This window comes from Hydractinia symbiolongicarpus, chromosome 4 (genome assembly GCF_029227915.1).
Source record: "Hydractinia symbiolongicarpus strain clone_291-10 chromosome 4, HSymV2.1, whole genome shotgun sequence".
Classification (NCBI taxonomy): domain Eukaryota; kingdom Metazoa; phylum Cnidaria; class Hydrozoa; order Anthoathecata; family Hydractiniidae; genus Hydractinia; species Hydractinia symbiolongicarpus.
Window position 1 is genome coordinate 25,479,531 of NC_079878.1, and position 24,509 is coordinate 25,504,039.

At 33.5% G+C, this 24,509-nt stretch overlaps 2 protein-coding genes across 2 annotated transcripts; one reads left to right on the forward strand and one right to left on the reverse strand.

Annotated features, from left to right (window-relative positions):
* Positions 1–2,988: 2,988 nt before the first annotated feature.
* Positions 2,989–23,423, forward strand: LOC130642027 (galactosylgalactosylxylosylprotein 3-beta-glucuronosyltransferase 3-like). Its single transcript, XM_057449094.1, has 5 exons — positions 2,989–3,025; positions 13,732–13,845; positions 20,545–21,020; positions 21,887–22,180; positions 23,257–23,423. The coding sequence occupies exons 1-5, from the start codon at positions 3,004–3,006 to the stop codon at positions 23,353–23,355; spliced, it is 1,005 nt and encodes a 334-aa protein (XP_057305077.1). The 5' UTR covers positions 2,989–3,003; the 3' UTR covers positions 23,356–23,423.
* Positions 7,558–9,251, reverse strand: LOC130642028 (uncharacterized). The gene is made up of 2 exons (XM_057449095.1): positions 8,807–9,251; positions 7,558–8,569 (listed from the first exon to the last, which is right to left on the reverse strand). Exon 2 carries the CDS (start codon positions 8,520–8,522, stop codon positions 7,767–7,769), a length of 756 nt encoding a protein of 251 aa, XP_057305078.1. The 5' UTR covers positions 8,523–8,569; positions 8,807–9,251; the 3' UTR covers positions 7,558–7,766.
* Positions 23,424–24,509: the final 1,086 nt, after the last annotated feature.

Here is a 24,509-nt window from a genome sequence, read left to right on the forward strand (position 1 = left end):
TTTAAATTAAAGATTAATGGTAAACTTATTAATTCTAGTGTCATGATTAAATATTTTGGTATTTTACTCGATTCCGACTTTTCCTAGCGATCTCATATTAATTTAATTATTTCCAAACTGAAAAGAGCTAATGCCATTTTATCTTAACTGCGCCATTATGTCATCATCATCATTCTTGACTTAACGTCTGTTTTCCATGCTAGCATGGGTTGGACAGGGTATATTAATGACCCTCTTCCAATCTGATCTACACTGTGTTAGATCTAAACTCAAATTCCTCTGTATCAAAAAATACTCTTAGTCAAGTTCTTTTTGTACTTTTTCATTCCCATCATCCTTATTTAATACAATTCTAACTACTCCAAAACAGGCCTTATGTATTATTACTTTTTCACATCCTCGTTCTCATGCTAATCCACTTTTCTTCCAACTTAAAATCTTAAAATTTCCTGATTATATCCACCTTCATAATGTCCTATTTCTTAAAAAAATTACTTTGAACACTTCCATTCTCTGTCATTAAAACTTTTGGTATTGATTTCTCTGTTAACTACGGTATTGTGGATATAGTAATGGTCTCATAAGTGTTCCTGCTGTTCAAACGGTATCCTACAGTTTAAATTCAATTCGCTTTCAATCCATTCCATCATGGAACAAATTTATCCAACATTTCAACTTATCCTTCCTCGATTTATCATCTAATGCTTTAAGGATTAAACTAACTGATTTTTTTTTACAATCTTATACCCAACAATAGTTCCTATTTCTTAAACTGCTTACTTCAAGCCAATTGTTTAAAACTTCTGTCATTACACTAGGGTCATGTGTGCGTGTGTCTATGTGCTGGTTCTGTGTGTGTGTAAATGTGTGTCCAATTGTTTTCAGTTTTTGTTTTGTTTATTGTATATTGTTTGTTTTTTTGTTTATTTATTTTTTCCTGGTTATTTAATTGATATATACTCCATGTCATATATCCCTAAATTGTCACTGATCATATTTCTTTAATCAAAGGTGGCCTCACAATTTTCTAGCTATGCTATAGTGTGGTCTCCTGGATAATTTTTATAGTTGTGTGGATATCATTATTTTTATATTCATATTGTATTTTATTTTTGCTGTTATCCTTACAAATGAATAAGTCTTTCTTATTCCGAATAAATGACTACTTACTTACTTACTTACTTACTTACTTCTTTGTTATGTGAGCCACAGCTGTGGTGTTATTTCGAATCTTAATTGAAAATGTCTATATTGAATGATTTTTAAGAAGATATTGAGTGCAAAAAATGCAACCAACAACTCTGAAGTGTATTGATATGCTCTGTGGCAATTCTCCCTCAGACCAACGTCCACCTATTTAAAAGTTTCTACCAGTACCACCTAACCCTGAAGAACATACATAACATCGAAGGATAAAATTAGATTAATTTTAGGCAAATGTATAGGTCTGGTAAACTGAGCCACTTTGAGCCACCATTGTACATCCTTAATAGAAAATTCTGACAGAAAAAATCAAAACTCTCCATGGCCTACCTTAAGTCCTAGGTTGTTATCTCTTTCCAAAGACTTATATAATGTGACTTGCCATACTTCATGGCATTGAAGACAGAAATTAATGTTCCGATAATTCTTCAAACAAACCTGGGGTGAGGCATGCACAACAAGTCCTTACATTAGACTCCTTTTTTTTTACCCGTTCATTGATTAAGGCTATTGTCATCTGAGCAGAGTTTAACACAAACACTAAAAACTATGCACTAAAGAGCTTAGCTACTGCTAAAAACGTAAACAACAGAATTCATCTATTAGTTTTACGTCTTTCGGGACATGTTTGTAATTTTTAATGTATATAATCGTAATACAGTTTTAGTAATTCATTTTACTTGATGATGTAGTAATATGCAACGAAAAAGTTCGTATTTCAGTCAATTATAGCTAGCTAATATGTTCTGAAAGAATTTTGTTTTAATATGAATATGGAGTATATAAAACACAATCAAGGGGGCTGTAAGTCAACAAATATAATATGTATTGTAATACATTGTCACTAAGCTAAATGTGAACAAATATGTGGCTGTAATATATACATTTTCACTAACCTATATCCCTATAATAGCTTTGTGTACAGTCAGCACAGCGAACTCCGCCATCTTTAACGCAATCGCCGGACAAATATTTGATACTTAAAGTAATTAGTCACAACTACGGGGGGGGCAGAATATTCTAGGGGGGCAGAATATTCTACCACACAGTATCCTGTGTGATTGTGGATTTATCAAAATACAAAACATAATGAGACCAGGGAATAAAAGCCCCATATAAGCATTTATATTATAACACAGCATAGTGACACTGTGTTTCTCTTAAGATTTCTGACACATTTAATTTAAGGGGAACATACTAATTATACTGCAAATTTAAGGGGAGGATACTAAATTACACTGTAAATTTTTATAGTATAGTTAGTATGCTCCCTTAAATTAAATGTGTAAGTGTATTAAGGGAATCACAGCGTCAAAACAGCATATTCAAAAGTTGCTACTGCTGCTACAGGAATTAATTAGCAATTTATTATCCAAGGTAGTCCTAAACATGCTTCTAATTAAGAGCACTGCACCAAATCGGTGTGTGGTGTGGGGGGGGGGGGGAGGGCTGGGATTCCCACTTTTTCTATCTTTTAAAACATAGGCTAACATTCCCTACCTGTAATCCCCTGTAACCTGTTACAGTATTAGGGAGCAAGAATAGCTTAAAAGGGTAACCATAAACTTTATCGTTCATGAAATTTGTGTCAGCCACTCACTGCTTCGCTACCGTGCATATAAACAGAGCAACACCCTCCTCCACTGTAAAAAATTAATTTCTATAAAAAAGAGTGAAAAGAGGGGAAGGGATAAAGGTGAATAACTGATTCAGAAGAAACCGTGACTCGCTTTCGATTTCACGTTTCCATACAAAAAATGGTAGCCCTAGCCAGCAAGGATCAAGTGCATTTGTTTCTGCATGGCTAAGAACGGCACTGCCGGTAAAGTTAGTTTATTATAGAATGTAATCAATACTTTTGATATTTAATCGTCAATTTTTATACTGTTTATACCTAGCTAGCTCTTTGACACAAATTTCATTTTCCAAATGATTCAAATGATAGCTTCGCTAGCTAGCTAACTAGCTAGCTTATAGATAAGATAGTCAGGGGATCCAGAACTTTTAATTTTATTTGGTTGTCTAAGATCAGTTGCTAAGATGGATTAGTTGGGTATAATAATTTTTTAGACCTCTCCACTGCCTTTTTGGCATTGTAGTTGTTTTTTATGTAGCTAGCTAGCTAGCTAGTAATTTATGTTTGACATTGTTAGGTAACATAAAGTTTGACGTAACATCACTAAGCTACATAAACCTTGAAATTTCAATCCAATTAGACAACAGCTAGCATAGATTACAACCTACTACTACTGCTACTAGTTTATTTGACAAAGTATGTTGTACAATAAGATATGGACCTAAAAAAAATATCTAACCAACAAAAAATTGTTTGTGATAAAACAAGAAGCCCTGCGGCTTTAAGATTTCCGTCATTAGCCTGAAAGATTTTGAAATTTAAAGTAGACCTTGAAAACGGAGAATTATGGGGTAAACAAATCACCAGTATCACGATTCTTAACTATTTTTGTAACTAACCTGCAATGTTAAAATACAACTCAATAAATAAAAAATTAAAATTTTACATAGTAAAATGAAGTATTCTAAAATAACAGTTAAAACTTTAACTGGATTTTTTTAAAAGTGATCAGGAAAATTCTGGAAATTCCAGAATACAAATCTTGCTATGTAGAAACTTGACGATTCGAATATAATAACTTCTGAACGAGCTCAATTTGAATAATGAAGTAGTCCATTGTTTATTAATTCAGCAATAAATACATATTAGCATTTCAGTATTTAGGACTTCAAAATTTACTCTCTTGTTGAAAATTTTTTGAAAATGGTGATGGTGCATGGTTTGATAACAGCTGATCTGAAAAAGAAAGTACGTTAAAATAAATAACAAGAATACAATTTAACCATAAACTGCATTAAAACCAGGTTCTTTAAATATTGTCTCTTTTTAACCTCTGCCTTTTTGATTTAAAAAGGGAATTTAATACAAAGATACAAATCCATGTGATGTGATGCACAGGTATATTTCATGTGATTTTTAAAAATCAAGTCATTTCTAAGAAATCTTAGAAAAATATTTTGTGATACTTTGGGTTGATCTCAAGAAAGATTTTCAAGCAAATTAGGCACAAGGAGAACTGATAGTTAGCCAGTAACAGAATAGTTAGCCGTTTTCAATGGCGCCATAGCTTGGTGGTTATAACTCTGGCACTTTGTGCGGGAGAACAGGGTTCACAAATCAATATTATGCTACCATAGCCCCGGACTAGGACTCCCTATCTAAGCTATGACCTTTCCTGGAAATAATAGACAGGATTTATAAGGCTAGCCATATAAAATATACAGACATTCTATTTATCTATGCAGAATAATTATATATACACTGCGTACAGTATAATTGCTTATACAGATACTTATACTTATACAATATATATCTTTTTACTTAAATTTTTACTTTTCTTCATTATCGATCTCCCCATAGCCATCTATATTTATATAGATCAACATAGTTGTGCTTCAATTAAAACCAAGAAAAAGAACAAGAAACGATTTTGCAAAAAAGATATAATATTACTGTAGCTAGCAGTACATATGTCGTCTATATTATTAAACAACAAAACTATTCTGATTTCAAGAAAAAAACATGGAAAAGATGCAGTTGCTGTAAAGAACACAAAGAAGCTTTTAACAGCTAATTATACTAGGCGTAGCATCTAATTATCCTGCATCGGCTAACTCTATATTGTTACAGGTTAATTATCAGTTCATTGACTGCTCAGTGCACGTTTCGACAACTTTTCTGCAAAAAATACAAAAAAAATCCTGTGCGAATATATATTTTTTTTATCTGATAGAACTAGTCCCACAAAGTTTCATTTGGAAGTTATTTTTAGCCCCCCTTTTTCCCATAAGAACAGGGTTTTTTTGTTGCTTGCTGTTTAAGAAAAAAAGCACTCTAATCAAAGCACTATTTTGTGTAGCTAGCTCCATGCTAGCTAGCAAGTAAGTAATTTCGTGAAAGGGTATGTCAGCACCAATTAAAAGGAGATCCAAGTCAGCACCAAAATTTGAGATAGCTAGCTAGCCAGCACACCTTTCTCACTTAGCTATATATAAAATAATTCTTACCTGATAAAATACACAAATTTAAAAAATATAGCTTAGATGGAGAGTCCTAGAGTATTTAATGCTCTTTTTGAGCTGCGCAGACCCAATTAGGGCCCGCGCTCTACTAGACAACTACTGGCAACATCCAACGGCCCACATAATGTGCCATCTCCCCAATTTCCCTCACATGGCTTGGATTAACCCGGGGCTATGGTAACATTCACTCTCCCATGTTGAATTGCCTTCAAGAGGAATCGAATCCCGGTCTCCCACACAGAGTACGACAGCTATAACCACTAATCTATGGCGCCACATTATTATCACATGTTGCATGTTTGTACCAGGAAGCAATTATAATTCTATTTTTTTACACAAATTTTAATTGAAAAAAGATAATATATATATACCTAAAAACTCATTCTCTCTCAAATATTCTTTGACAGTCACATGGTTTGGGTTGTTGGGCACTAGTAAATTCTATGCCAAAAACTGGAGTTCTATGCCACAAACTGAAATGCACCTATATTTTCCCCAGGCGCACAAAACAAAGGATATCACATTACTTGAGAGTTAATTCATAATGACAAAGTTCTTTTTACGTACATCATCATTCATCATTCTCGGCTTAACGTCCATTTTTCATACTAGCATGGGTTGGATCTTGATTATGTCTACATGGGAGACATAACCTTTTTGAATGTTTATTGACATAGGCATATAGCACCTTGGTAGAATCTGGTAAAAAACATGCATTTAAATAAGTTGATAAATATATAACTCTAATTGGCATTTATGTAAAATAAATATGAATATTAAATGTTAAAATTATGAAAATGTTAAAAATTTATACATATAAATATTTGGCTAGATGGCTCCAATTTTGTGAGAGATATGCCATTTTATCTGAAGACATCCTCATCCCCGAGGTAAAAATTCTTTAAAATTGACATTGTGACAGGTTTTGTATGTTCTCGGGCAACTTACGGACAGTCTCCAATTATTTCGGGTAAAACACGGGTATACCGCGTTTTATCATAATCGTCTACCGCGTTTTGCTATCTGACGTGCTTTTTGTCGTTTCAAGTTTGTGAAGAAGACAAGAAGGTGCCGCCATTTTTGTGTTTTTGTGTTGACAGAAATGGTTGGTTGTACCATACATTTGGCTGTTAAGGTATTTGTGATCACGCAGTAAAAACAAGGTTTGTAATATTATTTATTCTATATATTTGAAATTTTCTATATTCTATTTGCCTATAGCTACCTGTCAAAATTATATATATAGTAGCTATAGCAAAAGCTAGCTATATATTTCTGGAAGTGTTTACCTAAACTTTGTAACTGTCAGAGCTATACATAGCCTTTCTGGCTGTTATATACATAGATATATACATAGATAGATATATACAATATAAAAACAGTTAGTCAAGAAATTAAACTGTTTATGTAGTTCTTAGATCACTGCAGATTACTTAGCTAAATAGTTGTGGGTGCAAATCCTACCTCTGTACGAAAGAGTAGCTTAATTAGAAAAGCAGTTTAGCTAGTATTCTCTTGATTTAGGGTGCAGATATATAACCCACATAATGGATTGTAAAAATGGACCTTTTTAAGACTGTTAGCTAGCTAGCTATTTCTTCTAAGTTTTGCACAATACAAGATTATTGCGTATTAAGCCCGTCAAAGCAACAACAAATACTTTGATATCTTTTTAAAGGTATTAATTTCCTTCTCGTGTTGTTCTTGTTTTTTCGTTTGTGCAAAATGATGATCCACAATAATATAAAAATACATTTCCCATACGAAACGTATCAGAAAAAAAGTTTTGTATATATATATATATCAAATGTTTTTATTTTAGCTAGCTCTGGCTAATTTGTTGAAAAATATGCTTCTTAAAATTTAAAAGCGCATATTGATCCTTTTGCTGAAAAACTAAATATTTGTCCATTGTTCAAGAATTTTTTTGGCGTGGTAATTTAATTTATATTTCTCCATGTAAATTTTATTTGATTTAAGCTCTTCTGTATTCGGCATCTTAAAATTTTTTGCTATGAAGTCTTTTTCCCAATCTTTCGTAGCTTTTTCTGCTTCATGCTGAACAGCCATCACTTTTTCACGAAAATGAATGATAAATGCTCTACATTTTTTTCTTGAATGTTCACTTTTAGTCAGCTTATATGACATATGATGACGGTCGAAGTCCTTCAATTTATCTGAATAGCCAAGAACATACATTATGTTCTTGCATACACCTGAATATCAAACCAGACTTTTTATTAAGTCAAGCACTTCAAAATATATTTAATTATCACATAGAACAGCCTTTCTGTTTCAGTTTATTCCATGACGACAGAACATTGCCTACGTAAAATGACATTTTCCTGTTTTGCGTTGGCAAACTCGTGTTCGACATTTGCAATTTATATTTGTTTTGCGGCCAAATGCTGCAGTACACAAATAACAGTTAAATATTTGCCAATGTGAATTGAAAACTTTTGTTTTCATGTGGACATTCGTCTCAGCAATTTCTGAATGCCAACATGAATTAGAAAGCCAGTAGAAACAGATATTTTAGACTTACCAAGTACACTCTCTGAAAATTTCGATATTTTAGATGTGTTAGTTGATTTTCTAGAACATTCTTTGGCAATAAATTTCTGTTCAGCTTGAATACGGATGATGCTATTATCACGTATGGATTCTAAGGATCTGGCTGATGTTCTCAAACTTATTTGATTAATTTTGCTGAATAGCTGTTCTTCATTCTCTGTGTGTAAGGAGCTTGGTGAGATAATTCTCGATACTTCTGCTAAATGTGTTGTCAAGCCATGATAATAAATGCCATAAAGCTTTTGTGTAGACATTGACTTTAAATTATGCCCAAACAGATCTTGGCACAACATGGCATGCTGGAAACTAATATTATGTAATCGTAGAATAATTCGTGGGGACCTTTTTTGGGATTTAAGATATGATAACCGAACTAGCTCCATCAATGTGTACAACAACTCTTTGATTTCCTTTCTGCAAGTGCTTTGCATTGATTGGTAAACAACTATTGATGACAGCCGATAGTCAGATCCTCTCACCTTGTCCTTCGAACCATATGTGGCATCTAGGGACTGTTGAAAAATTTTATTCTCTTGAGGTGTCAACACTTCATGCAAAACATCCCACAAATTCTTGATATGTCCTTTACAATCATGCAGTGGTTCAATCGGCATCACTTCATAATTAGCAAGATTCAAGGACTCCATTGTACTATGTTCATTTCCAAAGCAAAGAGCTGGAACACGGATAATTCCTTTAAAAAAAATTGTTGACTGAATTTATAAATTTTAATGAGTGTAATTTTGAAAATAAAATCAGAATTGTTTTTATGCTTTTCAATTTTCCTCAACATATCTGATTTTCTTTTGCTTTATTTGTAGAAAAATTTTCAGACAAATATCAACTAACATCAACTTATATAAAACTTTTGCGAAAAAGGCCAAAATTTGCAAAAGTTATTTTAGTTTATCAAAAATAAAATAGCCCTAACCTGTCAAATGATTTTTTAGTAGCTGTTCAAGGTCCTTTTTGTGCAACTTTTGATGAACTGGTAAGTCACGGTCAAGGTTTCTGTAATTTACTTCAAGACCCAGTTTCTCCACATTGAGTTGTTGAAATGGAGACACAGCTTTTTGTTGTTGTCCTGCTGGGCCTGATATTACCTAAAATAATCAAAAATAGTTAGTTAAAAATAGTTAATGTTATGTAATAGAAATCTATAAATTTGTCATTCATATTTTGTTTCATTTACCTGGAATAAATAATTTTCTATACTTTTTGTCAAAATTACAAATAACGAACAACTTATTTTGAAATTTATGTACCTTCTTCCTTCTTTGTTCCAAGGACACTATTTTGTTACTGTAGACATGGGCTATATCTGTAAATCTTGATTTTTTGCATCCACAAAGACAGGGAAAGTTTCCACCATGAGAGTTACCACTCTCGTTTTGTATTTCAGGATGGTCACCTAAAATATAAATGAATTCCTGTTATCCTTTTTTAAATAAATTGTTGCATTATGCAGATTAAACTTGTGTGAATTGAATTCCATCAACATACCATGAAAAAACCTTATCACATCAACCACTTTCTTATCATTGACAATTAATGGGTCAGACAATTTTCTAATGTCATTAAGTCTGGTTTCGACATATGAAAGCTTCTCTGCAATGCTATCCTGGGCAAAACCAATAATATAAACGGATGGACGCTCCACAAGTTCTTGAACATCATGACAAATTCCTAAAATTTAATTTAGCGAACATTATTAAGTGGCATTTAATGTCTACTATCAAAGTAAAAAAAGTAAATATTTTTGATTTTAGATATCTAGAATTTTGGTGATCAATAACAATACTTCTAAATGACATACCTGTTTTTGCATACATTTCCTCATCTGTATAAAATAACTTGTCATCGTAAACAACTTTGACAGTCAATAGTAAATGGCCAGCACTCAAAAGTGATGCATGATCAGACCATAGTATGAAGTATCTTGTCAAAGCACCTTTTGGATTTCTCATAATCCCCAAACTTTGATGTTCTTCAAAAATCTTTCTGCGAATGTCACTCAGTGGTATACAACGACCAGATACTGTGAATTCTTCATTGAAAATCACTCCATTCTTTATCACAGCTTTTTTATATTTTTTTGGCTCAACCAAAGATCCTAATAGAATATCTCCAGATTCAATCTTCTTCAGTATCTCCTCTTTTATTTTTTCAAATGTAGGGGGCATAGGAACCGACACTCCACTTCCATCTGTAAAAAATGAAATGTTCTCAATATCTCTCTTTCTGAACAAGGAATGTTAAGTTGATTGTACAAACGCTACGATATATACATCCTCTTTTTGTATAATACATATTTCTAAAAGTATTGTGAAGATGCAATGTGTTTTAGGTAAACATTGTTCTACACACAGAAATCTACTGTAACACTTGAAAGAATTTAAGAATCTTTTGCTATAAATTATACAGATTTGATGACAAGACACAATGTTGGAAGCGTACATTATATATCAATTCTTCTTTTTTTTAGGTACTCACCTGGAAACTTTTCATATTTTCGACGATATTTGCATGGGTTAACAAAATTGTTTGCAAATTTTGATAAATCAACACCGTTATCTTCGAGAAATTCCTTAACAACTGTATTTCCAGTAGTTCCAGGTATATGATATTTTCGGGCCAAGTCAGAGTAATTTATCTGCAAGAGGAAATAAATCGATGTGTCACACAAGTTATTTTTTTGTTCAAAATTGGACAATGATATAAATGGCAATGTGTTCAACACAAATGTTAACAGATACATGAAGATATACCTTACTACCAACATCCATTCCTAACACTTCTTCAAGTAGAGCATGACGATCGAAATTTAATTTGTTTGGATCTGGACTATGTCGTTTTTTCTTGATTGGTGTGTCATCTACGTCTTGATTTTGTTGTAATTTTGTCCGCCCTATGGTTAGAAACAACTCCTTAATATATTTTGTTTAAAATAATTTTTACAGTTTTTAGTTTAGTCAATAATGATTTGCGAGACTGAATTCTACGAACCTAAGGTTTTATTTATTTTTGCTATTTTTTTTGCATTTATTCACACAGCAACTTATTTTCATAACATAGTTTTAATTATTTCTGCGTGTTAATTTCGTGGGGTTATATACTTCATCATGATATATGTTGATTGCTTATTTTTTCATTTTAATATTTGTTTATATATATATATATGCGTGTATATAATTATTTATAAATTTATATTCAAAAAATGCAACAATAAAATAATACCATTCAAGAAAAACCAGTGCCTGTAGGTGAATGGAGATACAGTACAGGTGAAAGATTAAAATTAAAAAATATATATAGCTATACCTATCATTCTTTTAATTGAATTTTCTTTACTTTCAAAGTATTGAATCGATCTTGATTTTTTGTAGGAAGCTTTTGATTGTCTGATGCCAAAGATTGTGTCTGTTGCTTTATTTTCACCAAAACATTTTTTTTCCAAGGATTTTTTTATTATTTTATTCCGTTCTCTAAGCTCTTTCTTTTTATCAGACTTGGACTTCACTTGAGCAATATTAGCTGATTTGACCTTTGTGAGAACCTTTGTGAATGGAGTGTCATATATACTGTCCCATTTTGAGTTGATACTATTAAGTACAGATTCTGCCGTTGTTTTCATATATGACATGTCAGTCTTTGTTTGAGGAATTGTCAAATTTATGGTGATTGGATGAACTGGTGTTGTGTTGATACTGTTTGGAGTAGTAATCGTTGATATGTTGTTATATGTTACATTTACAGGTGTGGACGTATTATTTGTTGTAGTTGGAGTTTTATTATTCGTACTATTTACAGTGTTTGATATATCTGTTAATGGTTTTTTAACATTGTTGATTTTTTTTGTTCTGTGTGATGTTGAAACAGGAAATGTATTTTTATTTTTTTCTAATAAACTGCATGCTTGACATGCATGTATAGTATGCCTAATCTTCTCATTATCTTTGAGTTTCTTCCAATTGTCTTGAGAAAAATCATCTAGGTATTTTTCCCTTACTTTACCGTTCCACTTTTTTTTTCTCACAAACGCAGTAAGTTCCTTGGACTTTCTGTCAAAATGATTTTTCGTTATGGATACATCAGGAAACATCGCCATAAAATTTGAAAAACGCAAGTCACAGTGATGATGACTTATATTTTTCATCCCATTCAATACTTCAGCACGCATAAAAGCGCATTCAAAAACGTTTGCCATGATATTCGTTATTCGTTCTTACTTTATTCCACAAAAAAAATTTCCCGCTGAAGCTACCATATTTATGTTTTTCTTTTCCCGCAGTTTTTGCGCGTCTTTTAATATAACGGGAAAAAAATCCGACACCGTAGTAAAAATGACGTCAAAGTACTGAAAATGACGAAAAATCAAAGAAAACGTCGTGTTTTACAGTTCGCACCACTTAGGGGTATGTGGCGTCATCGGATATTTTTTTAATCCACAGATAATATGTCGACGACTTAAAAAAAAGCCGTTTATAGTTGATCGCGTATTTATTTATATGGGTTTTACCGAATTAAAAAGGTGAATAAAATCACGAAAGCGAGGCTATATCGACTTAAATACAACTAAAAAATTTTAAACAGCTTTTTTTCAAAAATCGATCCTTCACCTGAACGAATAAAAAAAACCAGGATGTTTTATTATCAGTCAGGTTGGTGCGCTTAGTAAAACCACGTTTTGGAGACTGTCCGTAAGTTGCCCGAGTTTATGTAGTTGTGCAAATTGTGGAGCTATTTAACACTTAATGTTCCTAGGATAAAGCCAGTATTAGAAAGACATGTATTTCAAAGGGATATTTAGAGAAAAGAGGTTAGGATGCTGCGCAAGCAGAAATCCACAAGACTGTCCTGAGTGTACCCAATTTAAGAACACTCTCCTTCATTCGACACCTATCCTAGTCTCATAAAGCATATTTGTCTCAAATAACTTCTCGTTGTTACCTTCTCGCAATTTTTTACAACTTTTTGTTGTTTTCTATCATTTTTTTTTCAACTTTTTCATTGTTTCCTTTTTTTCTTTTTTACAACTTTTCGTTGTTTTCTTTCTCTCTTTTTGCAACTTTTTATTGGTTCCTTTCACTCCTTTTTAAAAACTACTTGCATAAAATTGCCGTTCTCCCAGGTGTACCAAAAAACAGGCTGGCGAAGGCAGCACAGCATATTTACTCTCTTTGTTAACAACAGCTCGTTGTACCTTTTTCCTCTCCTTACACTGTCATATAGTTTATTTTATCCATGTTCTTACTGGGGTAGACACACAATGACGCACCATAAACAGTAGACTCACAAGTGCTATCCAGCATAAACACCAAAAAAATAAAATGAAATAAACATTGGAGATTGAAGTAGGCCAATTTCTTCCACCATTGGACAAAAAACTTGTTGATTCATAAAGCCCAATAGAATCAGTGCAAGGACACCATGTAGCTAAAACAAAAGGAGAAGGTTGTCAGGTGAAGATTCATTTCCATGCTGACTTACTCGATGAAAATACCATTATACCAACAGACGTCAACAATCCAGGAGTGATAAGGTCAAGTATAAAAAAGGAAAATAGTGTTAGTCGGAGGCCAATTTGATGTGAAATTCTTAATTTTTATGCCACTAGTAACAGAGGCTCAGTGGCCTAGCTAATTGAGGCACTACCCAATGTGGGTAAACAAAACATCACCAATTTTGAAGCTCAATATAGTGTTTTTATATTTTAGTTCACTCCACCAGCAGTTCCCAGTTAGGTTGAACTGGGAACTGCAAATAACTTGAGCTTATCTATGTTATGCCCCATTGAATTATTTTTTTGTTTGTTAATATAAGCACGTATGTCATAATATTTTTTTCTTTTTATAGAGTACAAAATAATGGCATATGTTTTTTGGTTCCAAAGAAAAATTATGTTAATTGTAGCATTTGTTATAGTATCAATATTTTGTCTACTTCATGTGTTCTGTAGTCACCAAAAAGGTAAGAGAAGCTGTGTTTTATATATCATTGCAAGTTATTTTATCTAACTTTTGTTGTAAACAAGCAAATTTTTTAATATTAGTGTTCAAAAATTCTTCCAAACATTTTGTCACGAACAATTAAAATGCATAAAAGTGTAGATGAAATTTAAACTCATTGCATGGCCTAGCTAAATTTAAAGTCATTGTAGAAGTAAATTGTCCTTTACGTAGGGTGACCACTCCTCCTTAAATTCCTTTAATAACCTTAGAAAAAGAAAATCTCTTTAAAAGTACTTAAATATACAAAATTGAAATTTGAGCTATTCTCCTTAATTTCTCCGTATTACTTAATTTTTCTAATCGTAACTTTTTTTGGAAATGTGTTCATCACCAGTGAAATAAGACATTTTTCTCTGTTACCTGAAATCCTATATTTTCTATCTTTCAGGCCATAACTTATATGAATATTTGTATAATATGTATAATTTTCTTATCATAGAACATAGTATGTAACATCAAAGATAGAGAACTAAAATTGGTTTTCTCCTTAATTCTCCTTAATATCCTTAGTTTTGTTCTCATTTTATTAGTGGTCACCCTGTTATAGAAAGTTGTGATTTTTTAAAAGCTCTATTAGGCTTGTTTTACTTCTGCTAGGTGTAAAACAGCCGGAACAAGGATGGTACATTTTACGGTTGTTTGAAACTCAAGCTGTTGTGTTTATTCGGAGATTATTAGTGTGTTAGTAGAGATGTACGTCTCATTTCTTTCTCTTTGTAAAAGTTTAATCTATGAGCAATAGTAGATATATTAATTACAAATATAACCTGTATCTAAGACCCCTCCTTTTTAATCAACTTAATCAAGGTTCTAATTGTAAGTGATAATTTAGCTTTGTTATGACAAAATGTTGATGCTGTGTGGCCAAATTTTTGTCCATAATTTTACTAATGCAGAAGCCTACATATAGAATATTAAAAAAGTCTTTTTTAAAATTATATATATTATATTGAAGTACGAATTGAAGAGAGATTCAAAAAGACTAAAGCTGGACTTTTTTCGTCATTAAACCAAAAATATCTAACAATGATTTAATTTACGTGCAAAACTTTGTTGTTATAGCACTAAATGTCATTTTTTCTAACTTATTAAAAAACAATAATTCTAAATGTAAAAACAATCTCAATGTAAGCAATGACCCTTGTGAGTTGCTATAGATCATTACCTTGTGAGTTCAGTAACTTGTACTTCTTTCTTCTACTTATCTTGCTTGCTTGCTATGTATATGTTGAAACACTTATTATGCTTTCTACAACATAGAAAGAACAATCAACATAAGACTTCCATAATATTAACATTGGCCCCCAGAAATAAATAGTTGCACCAATTGCTTTACTTCAAAAAGGACCAGATTTAACACAACATCGTTGAAACAACATACATCCAAACATAATCAACGTCTTCTATTTACAATATGTACATTTTTCTTCTTGCTTTATTAAAGCGAGCCACAAGCCAAAACCTTCAAGAGTTGATCAGTGGATGCACCTCTGTCAGGCTATCAGCTAGTTGTCTTGCACTTGGGACCCATTTCACTTGGATCTCTCCAAGCTTTACCATCTGCTTCAATCTTGCCACATCAACGCGTTGTCGGGGATCCTCAACCACTTTTGTACTTTCCAAGTTGTCTTTCAAAGATTTGCTGTCAGTTATCAGTTCAACAATGGGAAGTTTCTCCAAACAGAACATCTCTTTGAACATAGATGCAACAAGATGAGCATAATCAGCTGTGTCAGCTATAGCAGATATTTCTGTTGCCAAAGGTGACTTTGTTACTCTATCCAATTTCTTGGATTTCCATGATATGGGAGCAACTCTTCCTCCTCCTTTCAAAAACACAATATGACCTCCTTGCGAGTCTCCATTTGGTAGGGAGTTGTGCGAGCCATCTCCATATGCAACAACTTTGATTTCATCTGGATGAACAAGTCCAGGGAAAACAAGTTTCACGTCTTCTGACTTCAAAGTTTTGATGGCTTTGTTGGCTTCTTATAAACTTTTGACTGTTGCCTTTTTTCCATAATTACTCAACATACATCCTTGGAAAGATACATCTGGTCGAGTTTGTGATGTGACCCACAACAGTTGTCCACACACTGACCTTAATTCCTTCTTTTCATTCTCGTCAAGTGTGTCTTTTATACTCTTTTTCCTGTCTGGACTAACTTGAATTTCCTTGAGGCTTTCAATATATTGTGCCTGATCCACAAAAATGGCTTCGTTTGTTTGCTCTATGTTGAGTCCAACATATTTAAACGCTCCTTTTCCCCTCTTACTTATTTTGAACTCTTTCATAACTTCTTCCATTACCCCTTCATGCCACCTTGATGTACCACAATATGTGAAATCATCAACATGAGCCACAATAATTCCAACCAATTGGTCATCTTCATGCCAAAGAAATAACGATTGGTCATACAGGCTAACTTTACCACCCAACTCAGTCAGCTTCTCTTCCACTTTATTATACCATTCTCTTGGTGCATCATTGAGCCCATACAAACATCTTTTTAATTTCCAAACTTTTCCATCTTCTGAGAAATCACTAGGTGGTCTGACAAGGACTTTTCTCTGGATCTCTTTGCCTTGTAAAAAAGCAGCAGCTATATCTAGTGAATGAAGTTCCCATTCCATAGTAGAAGCCGCCATAAATATCAACCTCAATGACTGTCTGCTTGCTGTAGGGCTATCAACTCTTTTATCGACCAACTGCTCCTCAAAGCCTCTTGCTACAAGTCGTGCTTTAGTTCTTTTTGTGCCATCTGGGTTACACTTTTCTTCAATTACCCACCTTGTTGAAATGGCTTTTCCCCCTACATCTTTAACCACTTCAAAAACATCATTTTCTAGCAGATTGTTGTACTCCTTCTCTTTTGCTTTAATCACGTCTTGCTTCTTCTCATCCACACTAGAAAGTACTAAAACTTGATTTGTCTCACCTTCTACTTGTCTCCACCATTGTACATGACTCCAGTCCACGGAGCTTGTCTCTTTCTGCCCCACTACATGAACATTCACCCAACCATTCCATTTTCCAACCTTCTTTGGTTGTTTAGACAATACTCTAGCTTTATGTATCTTTCTATTGTCGATGGAATATTGAATCAGTGTATTGTTCTTTGGTTTCTCTTTATGACTTTGTAGCCTTTCCCCTCCTTTCGAACATCCAACACTTTCTCTCTTTGTTTTATCATGTTTTGGTTTATGAACTTCTAGTTTCTCCTCATCTGCATATTTTGTTGAACTTTCATCTTCTTTTTCACTTGACTGATGATTTATTGTCTTTGTTTCACTTTTTTCATTTTCAATCACACTTCTCTCTTCTTCTGGAATCTTCTGAACTGGTTTTTTAAGAAATTGTACTTCAGAGTCATCTTGCATTCCTATCTTCTCTACATTTTCCTCTCTTGTTGAAGTATGAGCTATTTGAGTCTCAGCTGTCACATGTCCCATACCATTCTCTGTTTCATCTTTATCTTCATTCTCAGTTTCACCTTCACCTCCATCTTCATTTTCATTCTCAACATCAACATCTTCTTGATTCACATCTTCAGCATCTTCTTCATTCTCAGCCTCAGCATCTTCTTCATTCTCAGCCTCAGCATCTTCTTCATTCTCAGCCTCAGCATCTTCTTCATCATCACTGTCTGCATCTTCTTCATCATCACTGTCTGACTCCATTTCAGTTTCAATCCATTGTACATGCTTCTCTCCCTTGATTCCATTGTTCTTATTTCCTTCTTCTTGAACAACATCTACTTGTCTTTCATAATCATTTGGCTGTACCTTCAACAATTGGCACGGATGGCATCGATAAAACGCTCCACCATGTCGTATCAATACAAAATTGGTTTCTTTACCAATCACCTTTCCTGGTCCAGACCATCCCTTCTTTGCTTTTCGTTTGTAATATACTTTTTCGCCAATGTTGAAGTCCACCTCTTAATCCTTTCAGAGGATTCTGCCTTGATATATTGCTGTCTAGCAGAATGTAAAGCATTTAGATTCTCTCTAACAACGTCAAAGCTTGACCGAGAATCAAGTGCCGGTAGTTTGCTTGTCGTCACTGAAGGAAAGGTAATGTTTCTGGAAAGAACCAACTGGTTAGGAGAAAACCCAAAACAATTTTGTAAGGAATTCTTTGCAGACACAGCCCATGCCAAAGCTGTTTTCAGACTGCATTTAGCATCTCTTTTGTTTTCATTGTCGTTTCGTATAGTAACGCATTACCTCTTTCAACCATGCCATTACTGTATGGTGCCTCCCCAGGTGTTGTGCTTGTCTCTATGTCAAATTTCTCATGTAGATCTCTCATTACCTCGCTAGAAAATTCTCCACCATTATCATTATGCATCTTCTTTGGACTTCCAAAGTAAGCAAACCAGATTTGAGCAATTCTTTCCACAACAACATCTGTTTTCTTGGTTTCTATTACTGATGCAGCTGTATATCGAGTTGCTTCATCAACTAAATGTAATATCCAAACTTTTCCTTTAACAACTTCTTTTAAGTCCATGGAAACACAGCCATTGAACTCACTTGTCTTTGGAAAACTTACGATTGGCCTTGACTTTGGTTTTCTGTACTTTTGGCAGAATAAACAGCCATCACATATCTTCTCTACTTGATCAATGAACTCTCGATCTTGGCAACCCCCATTTTTCAGCAACTTTAGTAGACGTTCCTTGGAAGCATGTGCAAACTGCCTATGAAGTTTTTCTGCTTTCTTCCTCTTCTCCTGAGTTGTGGCTCCAAACAGATTTTCTTGATGCAATATCACATTGCAGTTTTGATTCGTCCATTGACTCACAGGAATCACATAATGACCAGTAGTGTTAAACTCCAAACTAAACGTCTTGCCATTCATAGTCACTTTATGATCTTTCGTATCAACCACCATCCCCAGTTCAGTCATTGTTGGTCGGCCTATCAAAAGTGGAATCTCGTTAGCCACCACATCAACCTCAACTTGTACCATTTTTCCTCCAATTAGCATAGGAATTGTTAACATGTGATTACTTTTACTTTCTTTACCATCACCAAATCGAAATAGTGACCAGCTTTTCTTTTTACTTGATTCTGTTAATTTCCTATCTTTTTCCTCCATAGTGTCCAGGAATTCTTTTACCCATACTTCACCTGCGACAGATTTCGTACATGCCGTATCGAGAATACCTTTGCCCAAGGTATCCAAAAGGATTTTATCATTTCCTGTGCCAGCAACCAAAGTAAGATGGACAGTCAAGTTTGCATTTTCAGTTTGCCTATGTGGACAATCGGAAACAAAATGTTTTGTACTTTCGCACTCATGACACCTCATGATATTTCCCTCTTTATCTGCTGGATTAGTCTTCTTCGCCTGACCATTCCCTCTTCCTTTACTTTGTTGGTACTCCACCCTGTCCTTTTCCTCTATTTGATTTTGTGTACAGACATGATTCACTTTTTACGGGTAAAACACCAGTAGCTTCATCGTCTTCTTCACCACCAAATTCACCAAATACCTTTTGAAGTTTATCTTTTATATCATCAAAGGTGAGTTGTGCAGTGGCTCTGACTAACCTTTTATGATTGGCAGACAAATTTGCAGATGCCAAAAGAAAATATCCCCGTAGACCATCGTTTAAATCCAATTTGTATTTCTGAACTTCTCGATACTTGTTGTTGAATTCCACCAAAAACTTTGTAAAATTCATTCCACTTTCTCTTCTGAATTCCACAAATGCCTTCACTGCACAAAATGCTCTTGTAGTTTCTTCTTTCAAATATACTTTATCCAGTTCTGCTATCAAAACATTCAACCCATCATCTTTGGCCAAGTCCCCATCCTTGAGCGATCTAACTGCTTGTTTGGCATCACCAAGAAGACTTAAATAAACTGCTGGCCCTCGTTTCTTCTTATCGTCTTTTGTATAGGCCTCCCAAATCTCAACATCCGATTTCCAATCCGCATAACAGTCACCCCTACCAGGATCAAACGTAGGCGGTTGTTTCAACGATGACATAACAGTTAATTAACTTTAAAGCAAACAATTGATGCAACTTCCCCAAAAGAAATAAAATAATACTTCCCAGCGCGTGATCTTGGACCCAATTCAACTTTCAATTCTTCAGATATCCAGTGTCATCCAAACAATCTTGTCAGAGGTGTCACTCACGAAACGCTTGCTACCATTGTGAGTTGCTATAGATCATTACCTTGTGAGTTCAGTCACTTGTACTTCTTTCTTTTACTTATCTTGCTTGCTTGCTATGTATATGTTGAAACACTTATTATGCTTTCTACAACATAGAAAGAACAATCAACATAAGACTTCCATAATATTAACAACCCTAGGCGAAGAAATGGAAATAATTAGTATATGGTATAAAATAAATAATTTAATGAATTCGCCTCAAAGAATTTACTTATTTAATAATGACTAAAAAATATTTTTGAGTGATTATCATGAGCGGCGATACAATGCTTAGGGTGAAGGGCCAAAAAATAATTGGTTATAATAGGGGTCTATGGTGTTTGTTCTCAGATAAAAAAAAAACTTAATTTAAAAACTTGTAAATAACGAAATCGCTAAAGTTTATTTCACGAAAACTTCCCAATAATATCAGATATCGCAAAAAATTTTCCATATGTAAATTTGGTATGCTTTTTGTTTAGGAAAATGGTATTCCCTGTTCCAGAACACTCGAGACGAAATCGAGTATTTAGAATCAAAATTAAAGAACTTACAACAGCGTGTGGAGTTGCAAGGAAGGAATGATATTTTACCAATTATATATCTGATAACTCCAACCTATAAACGTTACACGCAACAAGCTGATTTAGTGCGCATGTCGAACACGTTAAAACTTGTTGCTAATATTCATTGGATATTAGTGGAGGACTCAGAAAGCAAAACACCATTAGTGACGTCATTTTTAAGTAATGTTGGAATAAAATATACTCATTTGAATGTACGTACACAAAGAGATTTGATACTTCAAGGAAACGATCCAAGATGGAAAAAGCATCGTGGTGTTGACCAGAGAAATCATGCGTTGTCTTGGTTACGAAATAATGTTGCCAAGGATACATCAGGCGTCGTGTATTTTGCAGATGATGATAATACGTATCATTTGGATTTGTTTAAAGAGGTATATAACTTTAAAACTTGACCAAAATAAAATGATTCATACCTTGTTGTTCTTTCATGTTTTACATTCAAAAATACGTTCGTCACGAGGAGAGAAAGAAAACACATAATAACGAACAAAAACGAACAATTGAAGGGAGTGGTTTTTGTTTTGCATACGTTCGCTACTTAAAAACCTAATAATATATATATATATATACTTTTTCAATACTTTCTTTCCAGTAGGTTTGATGATGACATGTCTTAGTTAACTGAATAATTTCCTCGTATATCGTTGGGGACCTGCAAATATGACAAAAGTGGTTATAAAAAATTGTTTATGGCAATGCTTATGAAAGACTAACTTTTTAATCTTTATTTGTAAATAAACCTGTGTAAATGTATTTTGAAATTTCTCTCCAGTGACTTTTGGAACCCTACTACTAATTTTAAAACGCCAAGATCATTTGACAGCTAAAACTCCAACATGAAATCAATTGTCAACCTGAATCAAGGGTTCAAATAATGGATTTTGTAACAGAGGTCGATGTCGAATTCTGCGAAAAGTCTCAGTATCCGCGAAAATGTTAAACTTTTTTTTCGACTTTAATATCAAGTCCTCTTTGCGACATGAGTGGTTGCAAGTGATTTTTTTGCGAGAATTAACTTTAGTTTAGAGTGTAAAGTTATAAAAAACCACATGATTTTAAATTAATTTAAAGAGTTGGTTAACATTTATTACCTTAACAAAAAGAATAAAAATGAAAAAAAGAGGCAATTAACTTTTGCGAATAGCCTAGCTTGGATTTTTCGAGGATCTAAACTTTCACGATAAGCTGTTTCAAAAATTTTCACAGGTCCTAACCTTCGCTATCTTCTTTGCCATAGATGCGTTGGACAAGAAAAGTTTCGATGTGGCCTGTTGCACTTGTCGGTGGCTTGCGTTGGGAAGGTCCAATATGCAAAGATGGAAAAGTTGTGAAATTTTTTACAGCCTGGATGCCATCAAGGCAATTTCCAGTAGACATGGCTGCCTTTGCCATAAATCTAAAAATATTGTTCAATAATCCAAAAAGTTTAATTAATCCAGAAGTTAAACGTGGATGGTTGGAAAGTGATTTTTTACAACAATTGAAAATAAACGTTGGCGATGTAGAAGCGAAGGCTAACGACTGTACAAGAGTGAGTTTATTTATTTATTTATTTGTTTGTTTCTTTGTTTGCTTATTATAAAAGATTCTAGAAGAAAACACATTTCCCGAATTTCATAAATTGTGATAATTATGACGTCATCCGAAATTTTATAATTGTTCAATGCTCATCAAATAAATAAGTAAATTCCGATAGAATATTAAAGTATCAACTAAAGTTTTTAGAGTTATATAGTATTCTGGTTGGATTTGATTTAGAATTAAAGAAAATAATTATTTTTAAAACAAGGCTATTCTTAGAAAGCTTGGCTATATGAAGGGTTTGAACGTAATTTTCAGCTCGCAATTGAGGCACTTAACGAACAGAAATATTTACGAAATTAGGTAATTTGTTCTACCTTTTGCTAAGGAACTTAGAGATAAAAATTATTTTAAGTATCGGCCTCTTTAATTGAGTTTGACATAATTAGGAAATTCGGGAAAGGTTTATTACAAGGTCACTTTGTAATAAAAAAACATCATTTGTTAAAATAAGGTTGGAAAAGTACCCAGGTCAAAGAAATAAAATGCTACGAGATTCTTTACTCAAAGCCATTGCTTTCTAGTGTTTACGCAAATCGCTATCACTAAATGATGCATTCCAACGCGAAATTTAGATTTTTTTATTTCTTTAAAAAAAAACGACTGCAACTAATCTTTCCCTCCGATTTACCTATCACTGAAAGGCCGTTTACAATTTGTAAATTTCAATTTCAGCAGTTTCTTTTTTTCTTCTGCAAACTAATTGTAGGGGAGATATTCTGGTAAAAAGTCAAAATTAATAGATTAAAATTAATCTACCCCCTATCAGTTATTACTGACCACTCCCACCACCGGTCTCCACCCCTCTCCTCCCTTTAGGTGAGAGAACCAGTGAAATATATCCATTTTAAATATTAGTATCCTCCTTAACAATGGATTTGAAGAAACTTATCTCTATAAGTGGTTAATAAGAGTATATATGAATTTAAAAAACACTATAAATTAAGAAAAATGTCATCACATTTTTTTTGAGAGAAATTCCCGGGATTTATTTCTCACGAGATATTGTTATTTTGCATTTTTTAGATACTAGTGTGGCACACTCAAACTGCTGAACCAAAAATGAAAGAAGAATTTAAATTATTAAAATTAGGAAGAGGTTCCAATACCAATATTGTAATATAATTTTTTTTTAGATTAGATTTTGTATATATTCTGTTTTCATTAAATTTAATATATCTAAAATCAGCGTCTTCTCGAGTTTTGTACCGATCAGCGTTCTGCGGGGACGTGTCAAAATCACACAAGAACATTAGCCTATATTCTCTGTGCATTTATGATGAAATATGCGTTCTTTTAATAAACAGCCAACCAATCAGTGCATTTAATTAACGCGGATTTTGAAAATGTCTTCACCATTCCAACGGAGATTGTGTAACAGCCGTAGAGGAGGAGCAGTAGAAATCGGAGTGTACGACAGGTCTCTTTAAGTTTTTGTCGATCATGGTCTATAGCGAAGATACTTATGCAGAGGGTACGTTTTTGACAATCTAAAAACGAGAGCAAATGATAAACCACTCTTGATTCAGACCCCAAAAACTTAGGTCCATGCTACGGTCTTGTGTTCCTTCGGAAAAATGATAGCATCTTATCGGTCGCAAGCCAAACCTTTTTTAAAAATTTATTAAAACAATACTTGTTAACCCACGGTTCGTCGTCCTTAAATTCCACGCTATTTCGTAAGCCCGTAGCACGACTTTTTTCTTGCGCATACACAGACAGAATACAGGTATTATTCAACCTCGTTCCCAGGTGCTGCGCTTATATACAACAGGTCTTGGGATTGAGGTTGGGTATCATTAATATAGACAACTCGGGACAACTGAAGACTTTAACTAAATCTCGTTCCCAGGGTTTCTTTTTTGCTTTCAGATAAGATTCTCTAGGAACGAGTTTAAAATCTATAACCATCATGCGACATGAAGTTGGTTAATTACTTGTGAGGACAAACTTATGCGACATCTCTTATCTGTATCACCTGTATCTCAATGTATCACCAATGACGAATAAAAAATTAATATATTTAGTATAAAAATAATTTTTATAAAACTGTTCATTGCAAAAAGAGTTAGTTTTCTGTAAAACTAGTAACGTGTTTACAATTTGTGCTTTGTTAGATCTTCTTTTGAAACCACTTTTCTTTTTCATAAATCTGTCCTGCAATCCACATAAATCATTGTATATAAACACATCCATATCAGATCTCTGTTGTTAAAACAACTCACCCTGTTGTGTTGACTTTTGTGTATCTTCAAACTTCTTCCGCCATCTTTTAACAT